Source organism: Felis catus, chromosome A2 (assembly GCF_018350175.1).
Source record: "Felis catus isolate Fca126 chromosome A2, F.catus_Fca126_mat1.0, whole genome shotgun sequence".
Classification (NCBI taxonomy): domain Eukaryota; kingdom Metazoa; phylum Chordata; class Mammalia; order Carnivora; family Felidae; genus Felis; species Felis catus.
Genome location: NC_058369.1, coordinates 64,828,173 through 64,845,859, shown reverse-complemented (window position 1 = coordinate 64,845,859; position 17,687 = coordinate 64,828,173). Strand labels below are relative to the sequence as shown.

At 54.0% G+C, this 17,687-nt stretch overlaps 1 protein-coding gene across 2 annotated transcripts in view; it reads right to left on the bottom strand.

Moving 5' to 3' along the window:
- VWC2 (von Willebrand factor C domain containing 2) overlaps positions 1 to 16,711 on the bottom strand; it is a 125,100-nt gene extending 108,389 nt beyond the window's left edge. Inside the window, exon 1 of one of the 2 annotated variants that reach the window (XM_045052109.1) lies at positions 15,157 to 16,711. In XM_045052109.1, coding sequence (XP_044908044.1) covers positions 15,157 to 15,876 — 720 coding nt within the window. In that variant the 5' untranslated portion in view covers positions 15,877 to 16,711. The remainder of the gene's footprint in view (positions 1 to 15,156) is intronic. The other variant, XM_023250155.2, reaches the window with a different exon arrangement.
- Between the last annotated feature and the right edge of the window lie 976 nt (positions 16,712 to 17,687).

The window sequence follows — 17,687 nt, the reverse complement described above, 5'->3', positions numbered from 1 at the left end:
CTACAGCGTTGCCTCAGGAAGAGTCGGTCGGCGCCTTATGAACAGGCGCTGAGGGATCAGACACCCACACCTGAGAACAAGGAAATAAAGGTGAATCTCTCTACAGAGAGGGATCAAGATTCGGATTCCACATTTAATCCACTAATGGAAGAGAAGACACAGTCACTAGGATGAGTTGAACACTAAGGCAGTCACTTTACAGAAGGGATCCCAGGGCTTGTAAAGGAATGTTTGGAAACCAAAAGACAAAGTGCATGGCCGGAGCTGAGAAAACACAGCCTCCAGATTCTGGAGCGATAGAGTCCCAGACTTAGGGCACAGATGTCACACCACACTCTTCCTCTTGCTTATTTTCTTACCGTTCTCTTCTCTTGCCTTTAAATAGCTACGATTTGTGCCGAGGAGCTGGGGATCCAGGCCCCCTTACTCACCTAAGGGACAAACTTCTTTTCAAATCCAACTATGGAAGATGTAAGATCTGGACATGTCCAACCTGCAGATTTGGGGCGATGTACACACGGGTCCTGGGGCTGCGACACCAGGTCCCATCACCAGCCCCTCAGGCTCCCTGCCCTCTGGATTCCTGCTCTCTCAAGGGGAGGTATGAAGAAAATCCCACCACTCACCCCATGCTCAGTCTGGCTAGGGAGCTAGGGCATAAACACACGGGGGAGAAGCTAACAGAATGGCAGACAGTGCCAGATGCTAAGTGAGCTGGGTGCATATTAAGAATTTTTAAGGCAGGGACGCCGGGGGGCTCAGTCAGTTTAAGCGTCTGACTCTTGACTTTGGCTCAGGTCATGATCTCACAGTTCACAAGTTCGAGCCCTGCATCGGGCTCTGGGCTGAAAATGCAGGGTCTGCTTGGGTTCTCTCCCTCCCTCTCTCTCTCTTTCTCTCTGCCCCTCGCCCACTTGCGTGGTCTCTCTCTCAAAATAAACGAACTTAAAAAAAAAAAAAAGAATTTTCCAGGCAAAGTTGTGGGTTTTGGCTGGAACTAGAGCGAAGAGAGAAAACTCCAATATGCAGAGGATGCCATAGGGACAAGGTGCCCTTCCCAACATCCTAAGGCCAACGGGAGCTTTCCAGCGCGTCTTAGGAAGAATGAAAGTAGAGGAGGATGTCTTTCAAGAGGGAGAAATCCTCAGATGCTGAGTAATTACCCAGAAGAGATGAGATTCCTAAGACCTCAAAGGACAGAGATACCCCTAAGACACTTCGCAACTGAACTGATACAGAACCACGTTTTCCACCATCGGCAGGTGCGGGGAGCCCCGGAGCGGAAGGAATCATCCTAAAACTAAGGAGCGTTACTTCTTCAGCGTTTGCGCACCTGAGTTCTGTTTGCACATCCTGACCCTGTCACGGAATTTATCTGATGACCCTGTTGAATTCAGCAACAAGTTGCCAGAGGCACCAACTAAAAACTTTGCTGGGGATGACCGGCAGCTTCCCCAAAGTCACTGTCACATTTTTGTCACCAGATGGCGAAAGCGTCCTTTCCAGCTGCGGAGCTTGCTTTCAAAGTGCCAGGCAGCCACACTTGTTAACGTGTGATGCACTCGGAGGGAAATCACAAAGTCCCCTTCTATTTAAACCACCGGGTCTTATTAGCTTCCGATTGCCGGGAGCTGTGTTATTTGGGAGCTGGAGAAAAATGCTGGAGCGCTGCCTTTCAACTCTGCTTCCCCCCCACCCTCCGGAGTGAAACACACCCCCGAGTCTGGTGAATTGCCAAGAACCTCCGGGGAAGCAGGCTGAACTGGGGGTCTGGTTGGACCACCGCGCCTCTCCTGTACAAGCCTCATGCATGCGTCCCGGGCCTCCCCAGGTCTCCCTGCAAGAAGCCGGGAGATGCTATGCAGGGCACGGCTTTCTTTCCACAGTCCCCTCGAAGCAGATCTCTCCCCAAGGCTACGTCCGGTCGCTTACCTGAAACCGTCTTATTAAACTAGGCAAGGCACCTGCGAAGCTCCATTTCCACACGGGAAAACAGCAGGGTCCTTCAGGGACACCGATGCACCTGCCTGCCAGCCTGCATCCTCCAGGCCTTCCATCGGTCAGGACCAGCACAGAGCGCTCGGACCTGCGTGCCCCTCTGCCCTGCCTTCTGTTCCCCAAAGTGAAATGGGCTTGATCCTTGGCCACCTTCCAGCCTCCAACACAAGCCACTGGCCACCCAGCGACAGAACACTGCTGCTCCCCAGGCCCTGCAGGAGAGATTATTTTTGTTGTTGTTCTCTCTGTCTTTCCACTCTCTGTCAGAGAACGGATTTGCACACAAAGGGACTTAATTAAGAACTGTCCCCAGAAGCTGTCAGCTTTTCAGTGAGGGGAAGAAAACCACCCCGCCCACCACAGGACAGACTAACAGTACAACAGTCTGACACCCCAATGCCACATCAGAGAGTGGCTTTTCCTTCTTCGTGGTTTAGCTTGTGGCAAGACTGTCTAATCACGTCCTTCAAATCCCCTCGTGACGGATTCCCTCAGATTAACACAGATGACGAGGGAACTCACTTAAGAGAAGGGAAAAAAATGCTGGCCGTGTTTACGTGGTGCATTCTGCTTGGTGGCAAACAGCTGAGTAGCTTGGCTAGAAGAACACTGAACATTCTGGAATGTTCTGACCTGACAGATCACACGGTCAGAGGAGATGCGAAAAAGACCATGCGGGCTTCCGGTCATGGAGTGTGTGTTTGGGTCCCCCCAAAATTAAAGTTGGAGCCTTAACCCCCCCAGTGGGATGGGAGCTGAGGTCAGGAGGGTGGGGCCCCAAGGTTTGATTCCTGTGCTTCAAATACAAGGAAGAGACTGGCGATCACGGTCAGCTTTCTCCCCATCATATGAGGACCTGGGGAGAAGGTGGCCATCTTGAGCCTCAACAGAACCAGACCTTGCTGGCACCATGATGTCGGACTCCCAGCCTCCAGAACTGTGAGAAGTAAATGTCTGTAAACTTCTGCAGTGGGGGCAGACATGTGCCCACAGTGGGCCAGCCCCTGGCCCCCAGACCCTGGCCCGCTGCACACAGAGCAGGGCAGGGAGAGAGGAGAGCCCGTGATCACAGGCAGCCAGACCGGGACCCCCACTGCTGGGATACTGGGTCTGCACAGAGCCCCTCTCCTCTGACCCTGGGAGCAGGGTGCCATTGAGATTTGGGGGGGGGGGGTGGTTTACATTAATAGATGCTCTGCTCATTCAGATTCCTAAACTAAGCCCTGAATGGAAAGGACACATTGCCAACTGGGCACTGCCAGCCTGGGGCCAGACTGGGGCGGTAAGGGCCCCAGGGAAGGATGTTGTTAAAGCCAAACTTCATGGGGCGCCTGGGTGGCGCGGTCGGTTAAGAGTCCGACTTCAGCCAGGTCACGATCTCACGGTCCGTGAGTTCGAGCCCCGCGTCAGGCTCTGGGCTGATGGCTCAGAGCCTGGAGCCTGTTTCCGATTCTGTGTCTCCCTCTCTCTGCCCCTACCCCATTCATGCTCTCTCTCTGTCCCAAAAAATAAACGTTGAAAAAAAAAAAAAAGCCAAACTTCACTGTTTTAAAAATGGGAAAATCTATAGCCTCTTGTGTTAGAATAAACAGTGAAACATAAGTAATCCCTGGAGAGAAAGAAACAGGGCTTGTTCCTCATTTTATACCTAAATGACTAAAATGAAAAATCTCTCAAAGATGGGGTGCCTGTGGGGGACTCAGCCGGTTGAACGTCTGACTCTTGATTTCGGCTCAGGTCATGATCTCATAGTTTGTGAGTTCAAGCCCTGCGTGGGGCTCTGTGCTAACAGCATGGAGCCTGCTTGGGATTCTCTCTCTCTCTCTCTCTCTCTCTCTCTCTCTCTCTCTCTCTTTCCCCTCTCCAGCTTGTGCTTTCTCTCTCTAAATAAATCAACATTGAAAAAAAAAAGCCTTCCAAGGAGTAGGCTTTTAAAAGGTGGGTATGAGGGCAGGATGTGGGATTGGTTCTCTCTGAAGGATCACAAATTCAAAATTTTTTCAGGGGCCCGTCGCGTAAGAAATCAAGGTGGTGAACCAGGTGCATGATAGCGAGTGGTGGGGACTAGGGCATGCTAGGAAACTTAACACACTGAGGCACCCATAGGCACATCTCATCCTAACAACACACACACACACACACACACACACACACACACACACACCAGAAGAAAACAGAACCATGCCACTCTGTGTTGGCATTCTTCCTTCGAGACGGCAGGAATAAGGCTCGTCCTCGGCAGGGAGGAACAAAGACGACCCAAGAAGCACGTCTGTCTCCTCTGCCCAGAGCTGGCCAGGCTCCAGGAACAGGGCCCACGCTTCCCAGCTATCAGGTGGCCACGCAGACACCCGTCTGGACGACATGTGAGGTCAGAGTCTGACTGTCCTGAAGCTCCGTTCCGTGCACAGCAGTTGCCGATTCCCGGGAAGGTGCTGGACCGCGGCCCAAGCCCAGGGCTCACGCCGTTGGCCCCGCGCTCCTTTCCAAAGCTGAGCCTCTTCCAGAGCGTCCTGGAATTACAACAGGACGCTGTCAGCCTGTTCTTCTCCAGAGAGGGAAGTCCCTGTCCTCGGTGGAGAAGACACGACAGGGCTCACTCACAAAGACATCCTCTTGGCTGTTAGGTCCCTGAGAGCCGACCCTGGCAGTCACCAGGTGCAAGATGAGCTTTCTTCCTTGGCTTCCTGGAGGGCATGGGGACCAGAGGGGATCTCCGCCCTCAGCTGGAGGTGACGTGAGCCGAGTTGATCCCTCAGGCTGCCTGCGTCCCTGGCTCTTCACAGGCCCAGGGGAAGCCAGTGGCCTTGTCTGATTTCTTTCTCTTCCAGTCTACCCACCCCTGAAATGTCTGCATGCGTGACATGGCTAAGCCACCAGCGGGTCAAAGAACACATGTGCAGGGCATCCTGGCCACTGAGGACTCCCTGCCCCGTGGCTGTGGGGACAGAGATGCCCCCGTGACAACCTGTCCACTGGCCCAGGGCCGAGTGTCGCTCAGAATATAACCATCAATGATTCAAGAGGGGGACCAGGAGCCCAGCTATAGCTTCTGATACCTTCACGGGAATTAATAAGTAAGAGTCGTGGCTTGTTTGAAACTAAGTTTGTGTTTTCTCTGCCCTAAGCCTCCTACCGAGATACTGAAGGACCGCTTTCAAAAGTCACACGACATTCAAAAGTAAAATTTTAGAAGTTGTTTTTAAAGCTGAACAAGGGAGATACATTTGTGTAGCATGTCAACCTTTGAGGAAAGCAAAAAGGCAAAACGGGAGGACCAATCGTTCTGGTACACTTTGGTAGAGACATTACTATTTATTTCTGAGCTGCCTCACGGACAACAGGTACCGAGAGCCAAGAAGGAGGGGCATATCATCTTGAAGTGATCTGAAGTTTAAAAAATTTTTTTTTCCCAATGTTTTTATTTTTGAGAGATAAGAGAGGCAGAGAAAGAGTGGGGGAGGCAGAGAGAGAGAGAGGAGACACAGAATCTGAAGCAGGCTCCAGGCTCTGAGCGGTCAGCACAGAGCCTGACGCGGGGCTCGAACTCAACGAACCCGTAAGATCATGATCTGAGCTGAAGTCAGACGCTTAACCAACTGAGCCACCCAGGCGCCCCGAAACGATCTGAATTTTATTACAGGAGGGGCAGGAATGATCACCCACAGGCAAAGGGAGCTTGGTGGCATCTGTGATCAGCAGTCCTGGAAAGCAGGAGGGCCTTTGCAACTGCTTACCTATGGCATGATTTGGCCTAAAGCTGAGCTAGCTGCCCCCCACCCCCTGCCCTGGTAATAACTTTGTTCCAAGAACATTTACCAGTTGTATCTGATGGCATTTCCTGTCTGTGTAAGGATAAAGTTGGAACTCAAAATCCCTATCTGTAGTCCAGGTGTTCAATTCTAGCACTCCGGACGTTGGTTATCAGGGGCCATTCTCCACCCTGTAGGATTTTGGCAGCATGTCTGGCCTCCACTCATTGGATGTCAGTAGCATCCCACCCCACCCCACCCCAGTTTTGACCACCAAAAACGTCTGCACCCATTGAACAAGTCCCCTCAGGGGCAACATGACCCTCAGCTGAGAACCACTGGTCTACGCTTCAGTGAACAGTAACTTTTCTTCCATTCCTTCTTGACTCTGTGACTTGGCTTCCCAGGTCATGTTCTCCTTCCTGAGTTTCATCCTTTACACTGCATTTTGAAGTTCCCTTACTTATGGTTCATTTGGTGGCGTGCTCTATTTTTGTTTAAAAATATCTTCATTCGGCCTCCTTCCTGAAGGATAGTTTTGCTGGATACGTAAATTGGATTAACTCTTCTTTTCTCTTTGTTCTTTAAACACGTTCTTCTACTGTTTGGGGTCTTTCTACCAGTGATAAGAAGTCAGCTGTCGGCCTAGTTACTGCTATTTTGAAGGTAAAGTCTGTTTTCTCTGGATGCTCTTAAAATCTTTTGCCTTCAGTGCTCTGCAGTCTCACTATGATATGGCTACGGGTGAATGTATTTTGTTTATCTTTCTTTTTTTAAATACTTTTTAATGTTTATTTATTTTTAATGTTTATTTATTTATTTTTGAGAGACAGAATCGAGCAGGAGAGGAGGAGAGACAGAGGGAGACACAGAATCTGAAGCAGGCTCCAGGCTCCGAGCTGTCAGCACAGAGCCCGATGCAGGGCTGGAACCCAGGAACCTCGAGATCATGACCTGATCCGAAGTCAGACGCTTAACCAACCGAGCCACCCAGGTGCTCCTGTTTACCTTTCTTTAAATTCCTAGGGATTCATTAATTGGAAAATCAAGGTCTTTCAACTAGAATGTCTGGCATTCCATCCCTTCATTTTTCCTGTATTTTCTACTACCTCTTCCAGAATTCTGATCTGATCCATGTTAACTCTTCTCTGTCCTCCATGTAACAAAGCATCTCCTTCCTATGTTCCATCCGTGTGTCCATATTTCACTCTGGGTGACTTCTCCAAATCTTTCTGCTAGTTCGTTGAATTAGCTTATAACCTGTACCTGATGTAAAGCCAAACCCTCCCATTGATTATCAATTCAAACTATTATATACTCCTGTATACAAGTTCTACCTGGTTCTTCTTCAAAACCGATCAGTATTGGGAATATACTTGTTTTGTCTACCTATGCATTTTATTTCAACATAGAGTTTTTGCATATTAAATAGTCTCATTTTTATTCCAACATCTGGGTCTCACTGGATTACTTTAGTCTCAGCAAACTCTTGCTTACGATGCCCCTTCTTGTGTGTAATTTTAATTTTGCTATCACATTCTTTGGAACGCTACTTGTGGGGATTCTTTGCGGCCCCGGGGGGAGGGTGCATTCCTCCTGGGGACATTTGTTTCTATCAGACACCTGTTGGCATTGCCAGCCAGGGACGCCCCCCCCTGCCACCCCCCGCCTTTAAGCACAAATACCTCACCTGGATTTTCTGGACCATCCAGGGAAGCAGCTTCATGCTCGTAAGACAGCACACGCATTAGATACAGCAAATGTTCAGAGAAAACCTGTCAGCTCAACTCAGCCCTGAGGCCCATCCAGGGGGGTCTGTCTGCACTCCTCCTTTGCAGGACATGCTTTTTGGGGGAGCACGGTCTTACGAGATACACCCCAGTGTGACGTTCTCTCTCCCTGGGGCCATGGGCTTGTCAGGTACCCCAGCCTCGATCCCAGGCATCAGACGATGCTCTCAGATGGTCACCACTGCAAGGCTGACTTTCCTGTCTGGATTTTACCTCTAGGGATTAATTTTTCTCAATTTTTTTTTCCCATTTCAGCTGTGCTTTTAAGAAGATGAGTGGGTTTTTTTTTTAATGTTTATTTATTTTTGAGAGAGAGAGACAGAGAGAGAGAGAGAGAGAGAGAGAGGGAGACAGAGCACGAGTGGGGGAGGGGCAGAGAGAGAGGGAGACACAGAATCCAAAGCAGGTTCCAGGCTCTGAGCCGTCAGCACAGAGCCGGACGTGGGGCTGGAACCCACAAACTGCGAGATCATGATCTGAGCAAAGTCGGGCGCTCAACCGACTGAGCCACGCAGGCACCCCAAGATGTGTTTTCTATGATATCTGGGATTTCACGAGTTTTGTTAAGTGCTGGGTTTTCGGGCTATTAGTTTTCTCTATTCCCGGGCAAAGGGTGGTCTCACCATGTTTAAAGCAAAATCCTTTCCGCCATAACCAGAGATTATGGCACAGAGCCACACGGCTTCTTAATTTTCCATCCCTATGCTTCTCCATGGGCCTCGGGCTTCTGAGAGAACTCACAGGGCCATGGGCAGATGCCTGACATCATCCTTTTCTGCAGATTCGAAAGGCACTCCGTGTCCTGGCCGCACCCCAGTGCCCGACAGAAATAGAATGAGAAGTGAAATCCAGCTGGCAGGATCTCAGGCTTGGAACAGAAACAGCAAAAAAAGGATTTCCAGCTATGTGGTCAGAAGCATACCACAAAGGATGGCTGTAGGGCACACAGGCTAGGTGGAAAAGCATCATCTTCCACCCAAACTCACAATTGTGCTCTTTGAGACAAACTCTTCTCCTCTTCCCCCTAGAAACCTGTCCCAGGCTTGCCCTGTCATTTAAAAACAAACCTTCGACAAGAGTTTAGATGGGCAGCTTCCAGCTGGGTGCCTTGCAGAGCCCCATGATGTTTCTCACAGCACATCACACACCTTGTCGTCACTGCCTGCGACGTTGGGGTCACTGCCCGTTTACTGGGGGCACTTCAAGGTTTGGCGTTATGTCTCCAGGATCGTGTCCAAAGCCTGGCAAATATTTACCCCCCAAAATATATTTAAAAATGTTTTCTTTTGAGGTTTGTTTTTGAAAGAGAGACAGACTGTGAGTGGGGGAGGGGCAGAGAGAGAGAGGGAGACACAGAATCCGGAACAGCCTCCAGGCTCTGAGCTGTCGGCACCGAGTCTGACATGGGGCTCGAACTCACAAAGTGTGAGATCGTGGCCTGAGCCGAAGTCGGACGCTTAACCGACTGACCACCCAGGCACCCGCAAAAAAATATTTTTGAATTAAAAAATGCAAGAAGAAATTCTTGCTGGGATTGATCAGATTTGGAGATACCTTCCACCAAAGGAAATATTTATGGGAAAACCCCGGAGAGGCCCTCCCTAACGCTGAACCTCCACAGTCCGTCTTCCCAGGGACTAAAAACCCTCCAGGGGGGTAGTCACCTCCCACAAGAGGCACGCTCACCAGGGAAGCCCCCAGAAACCACATTCACCTGGCTGCAGGCTTATTCTCTCTCTCTCTCTCTCTCTTTTTTTTTTTTTAGTTTGTTCAGAGCTTTGTAGGTTCAAATTGCCTTCACGTATATCTCATTTACTTCTCATAAACTGAGAGATAAGCAGGATACTCTTTACTTTGGACCACTGGAAAGTAGGAGGCTCTGAGAATTTGTTCAGGGGTACGAGAATGAAACAGAACAAGGGCTCACACAGACATCTTTAGAGGGTTAAGTGCTCTGTCCTAGAGGACGCTGAGACCCTCCACTCACACTGAAGGAGGCGGACACTCAAGATGTCCTACTCGGAAGGACCCAGATACTTATTTTGTTCTAGACGGCCTGAGTCAAACCCACAAAAATAACCCCTTGGCCAAGTTGGTCCAGCACTGGACACAAATGTGGGGCAGGTGTCCCAAACCTGTTCGAGCTTTCCCTTCTCCACGTACCTGGGATTCTCGTGGTCACACACAAGATGCCACTTCATGACCATATGGTCACAGGCATAAGATGGCATAGTTGGAAGGGCAACAGTCTAGGACTCAGACCCTGGTTCCATCATTTACTAGCTCCATAACTTGGATCAAGTCACTTAACCATGTTGAATCTTAAAGGTCAACACCTGGCCACATCTGAAAGTTTCAGAGAAAGCATATGGACTTCCCCCCTTTAAAACAATTGTTACTCTTAGGGCGCCTGGGTGGCTCAGTCAGCTGAGCGTCTGACTTCAGCTCGGGTCATGATCTCGCAGTTCATGAGTTTGAGCCCCACCTCGAGCTCTGTGCTGACAGCTCAGTGCCTGGAGCCTGCTTTGGATTCTGTCTCTCTCTCTCTCTCTCTCTCTCTCTCTCTCTCTCTGCCCCTCCCCTGCTAGTGCTCTGTCTCCCTCTCTCTCAAAAATAAAAAGCATTAAAAAAATTTTAAAACAAACTGCTACTGTTTAAATGGCTTTGGGCAAGAAAGGCAGAAACCGACAGGTCCAGAATTGAGAAAATCTTACTCAGAACCCAAGCAAACTCAGGCTTAGCAACAACACAAGCATCCGGCCGACTAGAGAACATTAGCTTTACGCAGCTTGATTCATTGTACTTTGCAAAGGTAAATAATAATAGTATGGTTTTATGTTAAGTAACATCAACCGGAAGAACGGAAATAAATACCATGCAACTGAAAAATATGATGAATGTGTCTGTCTCCTGGCACCTTTTCATAATTGCAATAGAGATCTACTTGGAGCTTTTGATTCCAGATTTCATGGAGGAAGTTTTTTCATTACTAAACTTCTGGAAAGGAGATTCTGCAGCAGGGTTAATCATGGGTCAGACACTGACGCCCTGGGAGAGCCTGGGCTCCCCGGCGACCCCACATCCCCGTGCCTGCGGATCTCTGTCCAGCTGCCTCTGGTTCAACAGGCCTCTTGCTCTGAAAAACAGGCGAGCAAGCAGTACTTATTAATAATGCAGCGTCTCTTTTTCTTCAAAGACTTCCACAATTGCTAATCAGAGTTCCTGATCACTACGAGAGCCACCGCGGACAGGCGGAACTGGCATCACATGACCCAGAAGCCAAGATGCGAGCAGTGTTCGTGTTCCTGGAGGGCCTTATCCACAGGCGGGGGTTGTATAAATTGCTTAGATGCTACAAAGCACCGGGACAATCTTGCAGACCCCCGCTTCTAACCTCACAGTCCCCCAGGGCATCAGGAGACCCCGTGAGGGGAACAACTTAATTTTGCGGCTCAAACTGCAATCGTTTTCTGTTGGTAAACTCCAAATCTGACCTGCTGCCTGCCTTTCTGCCTGGTAGTCATCGGGGCAGATCTGAAACTGCTCCAGGGAGCCCCCACCGGAGAGCCGCTCATTAGTTGTGTCTGGCTCACAGATCTACCGCCATAAACAGTACAGTAGGTCCTAACAGCGCTCGGAATGGAATAGGCACAGAACGACAGTGGTTTAGGTTGTCTGCCTGCCTGGCTATGCTTCTCGGGCAGTGAGTTTATTACCAATCACCCCTGCACCTTCTTTGTAAGTTCTTTCTTCAATCGTACTTGCCAGGGAGGCTTCCCCTGGCCACAGTCCTTGTATCTCCTTGGGCTCGTCCATGTGAAGTCAACTCTGGCCTCTGACACCTGTTATGGCTATGTTACAGCCTGGACTGTGCCCTCCCTCCCAAATTCTCAGGTTCAGGTGCCAACCCCCAGTACCTCCAACTGTGACCGTATTTCAAGACAAAATCTTTACAGAGGCAATTAAGTTAAAATGAGGTCATCCAGGTGGGCCCCAATCTAATATGACCTGTGTGAGGAGACTGGACGCAGACGCACACAGATCATGAACTTGGTGAGGACACAGGGAGAAGACGGCCGTCTACAACGCCAAGGAGAGAGGCCTCCGAAGAAACCAACCCTGCCCCCACCTTGATCTCGGACGCCCAGCCTCCAGAACCATGAAACAATAAATCTCTATGGTTTAAGCTGCCTGGTCTGTGGTCCTTTATGACGGCAATGCCAGCAAATGAGCATGTCCCAGGAAGCAGAGAACACGTGAAAATGCCATTCGTTTAAAAAAAAAAAATACAAACCAGCAGACCAGGCTTCCTTCTCCAAAGTTGGATACCTGCTCGTGTAAGTTGAAGAACAGGCCACTTGGTGGAATGTGAGAGGCAGTGGAGAAAACTCCACCAGCGACTACATTTTTACGGGGCTACACAAATTAAGTTGCAAACATCCTTAGAGACATGAGAATGTTACTCTAGTCATTATCAGCGTAAGGGGATTTTGTGGGCGCGGCGAGTGAGGTCTTCCGCTGACATCTGGCCGAGATTATCAGCCAGGCTGCGAAGAAGAGGGATTGTGATGGCGTCTGTAGGGAGCAGGGAGAGGAGGGAAAAGACGAAACTGTGAAAATTGGGCAAAGAGCCATGTGCCCAAGAAAGAGCAGCCCAGGAAGACAGAGGGAAGCCGCCTCGCAGGGGCCAGATGCACAGCATCACAGGCACCAGGCAGGATCTGTTTCCCAGACAGATGCCCAGAGTGAGCCCCCAGCCTTCATCACTACCTCCCTCTCTCTGGGGAAGCACCAAGCAGACGCCTCAGACGCCCGTGTGCCTCCCAGGGAAGGAGACCCAGCACTGGCCTCCCTTTCCCCTCCTTCCTTGCTGCGGTGACCAGCATTCCAAGCAAGACACACACGGACCACAACCCCCGTTTCCTTAACCTTTTCTTGGGAGAAGAGCAAAGCGCTTCAGACAGAACGTGCTCTCCTTTTCCACTGCCCGCACGCGGTGCTGTGCAAACTACAGACCACACTAGCGGAGCTCTCGCTGAAAGCCCAGAACCTCCAGAGCAGAGAGGTGGACAGTGGTCGTGCCCGGGCACTCGGCACCGCAGCTGGGCGTAACTGCAACCCCTAGTCACAGAAACGAGCATGACATACACATGGTGCAGAATGAAATCATTAGGGGGTTGTACGCGTTAGGGGAGCAAGCGCGTCACCGAATGTGTAGACGCTTTGCAACATTCATGCACGTGTCCATCCTGGCAGCAGCTGATGACTGGATGAAAGTTGAGAATGAAGTACCACTTGGAGACGAGAGATGTACTTAACACTCAAAACAGAGGTTCACGGGTACCTTAATTCTTCCCAAGATTATCATCTCTCCAATCTCCCGTTTGTTGCCAACATCCCCCATCTCCAGAGGCTGCAACACATTCTGCTTCCTGACCACCGATTTTTGAATCACATGAGAGTCCCCCCCACCCCCACCCCCTCCCCGGCTCGCAAAGGCAGCTCCGTGGCACCCAGCACTTAGCGATGAATTACTACAACACAAGTTTGAATTCTTCTGTCTGTCTGTCATCTCAGGCAGATGACTGGCCACCCTGTGATGTGTCTGGGATTTTTAGATCGAAATGCAGCTGACTTCGTGAGACTCTTTTATGAAATGACTATAAAACAAGATACAATGCAACCAACAAATGCAATCGATAAAAACTAACGACTTGCCTTTGTTCTTATAACCCTGAGAGATTTTTCTCATGAGCCTAAAACTCAAGAGAATTATTTTGTTGGGCCCATGCCTACAGCCCCGGCCCAGGCCAACATGGAAGGTACCTCTGGGTAGGGAAGATGCCTCTTCCCAGGGTAGATACCTACCTCTGGGTAGGGAAGGTACCTCTGGGTAGGTACCTGGGAAGGTACCTGGGTTTTGCCAGGACCTTTGCTTCAGCACCAACACACCTGGGGAGACGTGTGCCCGGCTTCCCACTAGCAAGGGAGCCTTGTGAGGGCAGGCGCCTACCTAACTCCTGGTGTATGGTCAGGGTCTGGTTCATAGGAGTTTCTCGACAAAGTTGTCTTTGTTTCTTCGAAGGGCTGGAGTGAACAACTGTGCTAAACAGGCTGGCCTGGGGATGCATCCTGGGCATGAGGCCGTTAGAGCTCCAACCAGCCTTAGCTAACAGATGAGGAAAACAACCCCAGAGGAAAGATGCGATTTGTCCTTGTCGTGCTGGTTAGTGGCAAGGCCAGGATGGACACCTGTGTTTCCCTACTCTAAATCCCAGCACTCCTTCCACACTTGCTACCTTATCTACAAATAGGTCCTTCCTGGCTTTCTATTTCTACCACACCAGGGATTGATTCTTCAAATTCCTTAGGGGCCATCACATCCTGGGCATATCCTGAATGTGTGGATCTCCGAGGCTGGGCTCCAGGGGCCTCCAGCAGGATTCCTTCCCCCCTGCCTTCCCTCCCTGCTCAGTGCTGGGGGCTGCAGGCCCCAGGACACCCCCCGTCACCCAGGAAACCCTCTCTCTGCCCAGTCAACAGGCCACGTGTCCAGACAGGCCTCCCTTGGGGGGTCTGGATGAAGATCTGTGCAGTTCTGCCCACGCCACGGAGCGGGGGAGAGGCAGGGCTGTTAGAGTTCCCCAAGGGACCAGCACGTGCAAGGGGCCAGCATCTCCATCCAAACCTGTGCCCCAGCGGGGCTGGGCTTCTGTTTCACATAGCAGCATGTAAGGGGAAAAGCAGGAAATGTGCATTAGCACAGCTCAGCCTGACTCATGAGTCTGCTTCTTAACGGCAACCTTGTCTTCGCTCTGTTATTTAAATATTCTGTGCCTCAGTTTCCTCTTCCCCATCAACCGGAGATCACAGGTAAGCATCTGTTTCACAGTATGTTATGAGGTCTAACCAAGTTAACACACGGGAAAAGCGCGGCCTGCAGCCTGACGCACAGTAGGCGCTCAGGAGACGGCCAGTGCTGTAAACACTGTTACTAGTATGCCCCTAAAATAATAATAATGATGATGATAATAATAACAATAATAATAACCCTAAACCGCACTTTCTGGTTTTTGCCATCCACTGTGTTTTGGCATCCAATGAGCAAGCATTTTCTTTTCCTTTTGAGGACATTTGCGTGATACTCCACCCCATAATCTGGGGAGATGGCTTATTTATAGGAATGGTCTCCCTTAATTAGCTATTAGCAGAAGACTATACCCCAAATGGCACGCCGAATTACCCCGTGTTTGGAAACAGGTTGAGCATTTCAGCGGCCACGCTTTTTAAATTAGAAGCAGCGGATTACCAGGGACAGTACAGCCAGTTAGTGCTGGGGGGGGGGGGACGGCCGTCCCCTCAATGCCGTGGGCCTCACCCTCTCCAAACCGTTTCACAGCGAAGACCCGAGGAATTAATGTGGATCGGCCACTTTGCCTTAAAGATTACCTCCGCTCTGAAAAGACAGATCGTGTTGAGGGGACGCGAGCACAGCGCTGTCCGCCTCTGGGAACCAGAACGCGCCTCTTCTTCAAAGTGGGGGAGCCTAGCGCGCGGGGAGGTTTCACCCCGCGGCGGAAGGTGCAAAGTGGCCCCGGCGGGCGCTCGCCTCTTACCACGAACTCCTCCAGAGTCTGGTAGGTCTTGCCCCGGAACTCGCAGTAGTTCTTCCTCTCCTTGCACTGCGGACAGCACTGGCTCGTGTCGACGTGGATGCAGCGCGGGTGCAGCCGCGGGCACTCGGGCTGCGCGCACAGCGGCCCCTCCTCGGTGCACAGGCACGGGCAGGCCGAGGGGCCCGGCGCGAACTTCTCCCCGATGGCGTACACGAAGCCGCTCTCGTCCACGCAGCCCTTTCCGCGGTAGTCCGGGTACGCGTACTCCTCCGGCGGTTCCGGCGTGGGCGCCAGGTCCGGGCCGGCCGCGTCCTGGGCGGCGGCGGCAGCGGCGGCGGCGGCGGCGGCGGCCGGGGGCTCCCCCTGCGGGGTGTCCCCGCGGGCCCGGCCCTGCAGGTCCCCGGCCTTGGCGCCCCCGCCCTGGGCGGCCCAGGCCTGCTTCTGCTTGCTCCACGCCTCCCGGCCGGCGAGCCCGCGGCCGCCCTTGCTCTTCCAGTCCCGGCCGCCGCCGCCCTCGTCCCTCGCGGGGCGCCCGAGCTCGCTCACCCGCCCCGGGCCGTCCCGAGACGCGTGCTCGCGCTTCTCCTGGCCCGGCTGCTCCGGCGCCTGGGCCAGCTTCTCCAGCGGGATGCTCGGACTGCACAGAGCCACCATCAGGCAGCAGGTGACCAGGAGGGAACTGGACAGCGCGCCAACTGCCATCGCAGTGGAGCTGGGCATCCCCTACCACGTCCCGGCGGGCGGGCGGGCGGGGAGCGCGGCCGAGGGGCGAGTCGCATTCACAGCCCGGGGGCGCGCCGCCGCCAGCCGGGAGCCGCCGTCCCTGCGGAGAGAACAGCAGCACAGCTGAGCCCCGCGGCCCGCGCGCGCCCGGCCCCCACCCGGCCCCGCGCCGCCCGGCCCCGGCAGCGCTCTAGAGGAACGAGCCGCGCGGCGCGGGCGGGGGCAGCATGCCCAGCGTCGGGGCCCCGCCGGCCCCCCAGACCTCACAGATGGGGCACGCGGACGTGGCGGCGGGGTCCCCGAGAGACGCCGGCCGGCGGCGTTTCTCCCGCGGCCGCGGCTAGTGGTGGGGACGGCCCTGGGCGGGTGGCGGAGCCTCGGCTGCCGGAATGCAGCGAGCCGGTCCCGCGCCCCCCTGCGAAACTCGGATGGAGCCACATAATCCGGGAGCCCGGGGTGTGCCCCCTGGGGTGCCAGCCACGCGGTCTCAAAGGTTACTCAATGGAGAATTCCGCAGTGGAGTTGGGCACGGGAGACCGTGCGGGAGGATATGGGGGGACCCCTCTGGCTCTCCTTAGGGCCTTTGGGGAACGGGGAGGGAAGGGGTTAACAGAGCTCCCAGGACCCCGTGATTCATTTCCCAACAACTTTTTAAATGCCTGCTGGACAGGGAGCAGAAGCCACATCCCCGCCCTCCTCCCCTGGCCCAGAAGCTCGGGAGGATGTCCCTGACCGCCCCCGGCGGCGGGCTCGGGGGTCCCGGAGGCTTCGGCTCCCCCACGGGTCCCCCCGCGCCCTGCCAGCCGCTCAGCGACTCGGAGCGTTGGCGAGAGATCCCCGAGCGGGCCGCAGCGCTGGGTTCGTGATCGCTTTCACCCGGGGGGGGGGGGGAGGGGGGGAATCGTAGTGGTGGAGCCCGAAGTGCCCAGGCAACACCAAGCAGTGCATTGGGGGAGCTGGGGGTGCAGGGCGGGAGCGAGTCCCTTTCACTCTCCCCATCTCCCAAAGCCTCTCTGGATCCCAAAGTTTCTGCCGCCCAAAGGGGCCACGAGAACCCTAGACGCGCCGCAGGGTGCGGGCAACCCAGCCTCTCCCCACCTCGCCGTCCATCCTCCACCCCTCCACCCGGCGCGCTCCAGGGGGTCTTTACCCCGCCCCCTCCCACCGCCCAAACCCCCCTCCAGGAGACCTGGAACGACCGTGCCCTGTGCTCACTCCCAGCCCCGGCTCGATGGACCGCAGCCCAGGGCGAGCCACCAGATTACAAACTTGGGGTCGGGGGTTCGGGAAGATGGGGTCCTCCCGAGCAGCCAGAGGGCGGAGCGGTGCCCCGGGCGCGTCCCGGCGCGCTGGGCGCCGACACCCCACATGCACCCTAGGGCCCCGGGGGCAGGCGCGCAGCCTACATACATGAGCGCAGGGCGCGGGCCGGACGCCGGGCTCGCGGCGGGCTCCGGGGCGGCAGCGGCGGGCGCGGTCCCGGGGCGCCGGCGCCCATCCTCCTGCCGGCGGGGGAGCCGCGCGGGGCGCAGCGCGGTGAGGGCAGCCCCACCTGCGCGCTCCGCCCGGCGCGTGCACCCGGCTAGGGCGGCTCCGCGGGCTTGCCCGGCGCGCTGCCCAACTCGCGTCCGCGCCCGCGCCGCCCTCCGCCGCTCCGCCCCGGGTCTCGTCCCCGCGGCTCCGCCGCCGAGCGCGCCCTGGGGCCGCCGGACTCGGCCTCGCCTTCTCCAGCCGCGGGGCGCGGGGAGGTCGCCGCGCCAGGTGACCGGAGGCCGGGCCGCCGCGGCGCGTCGGAGGGAGCCAGGAGA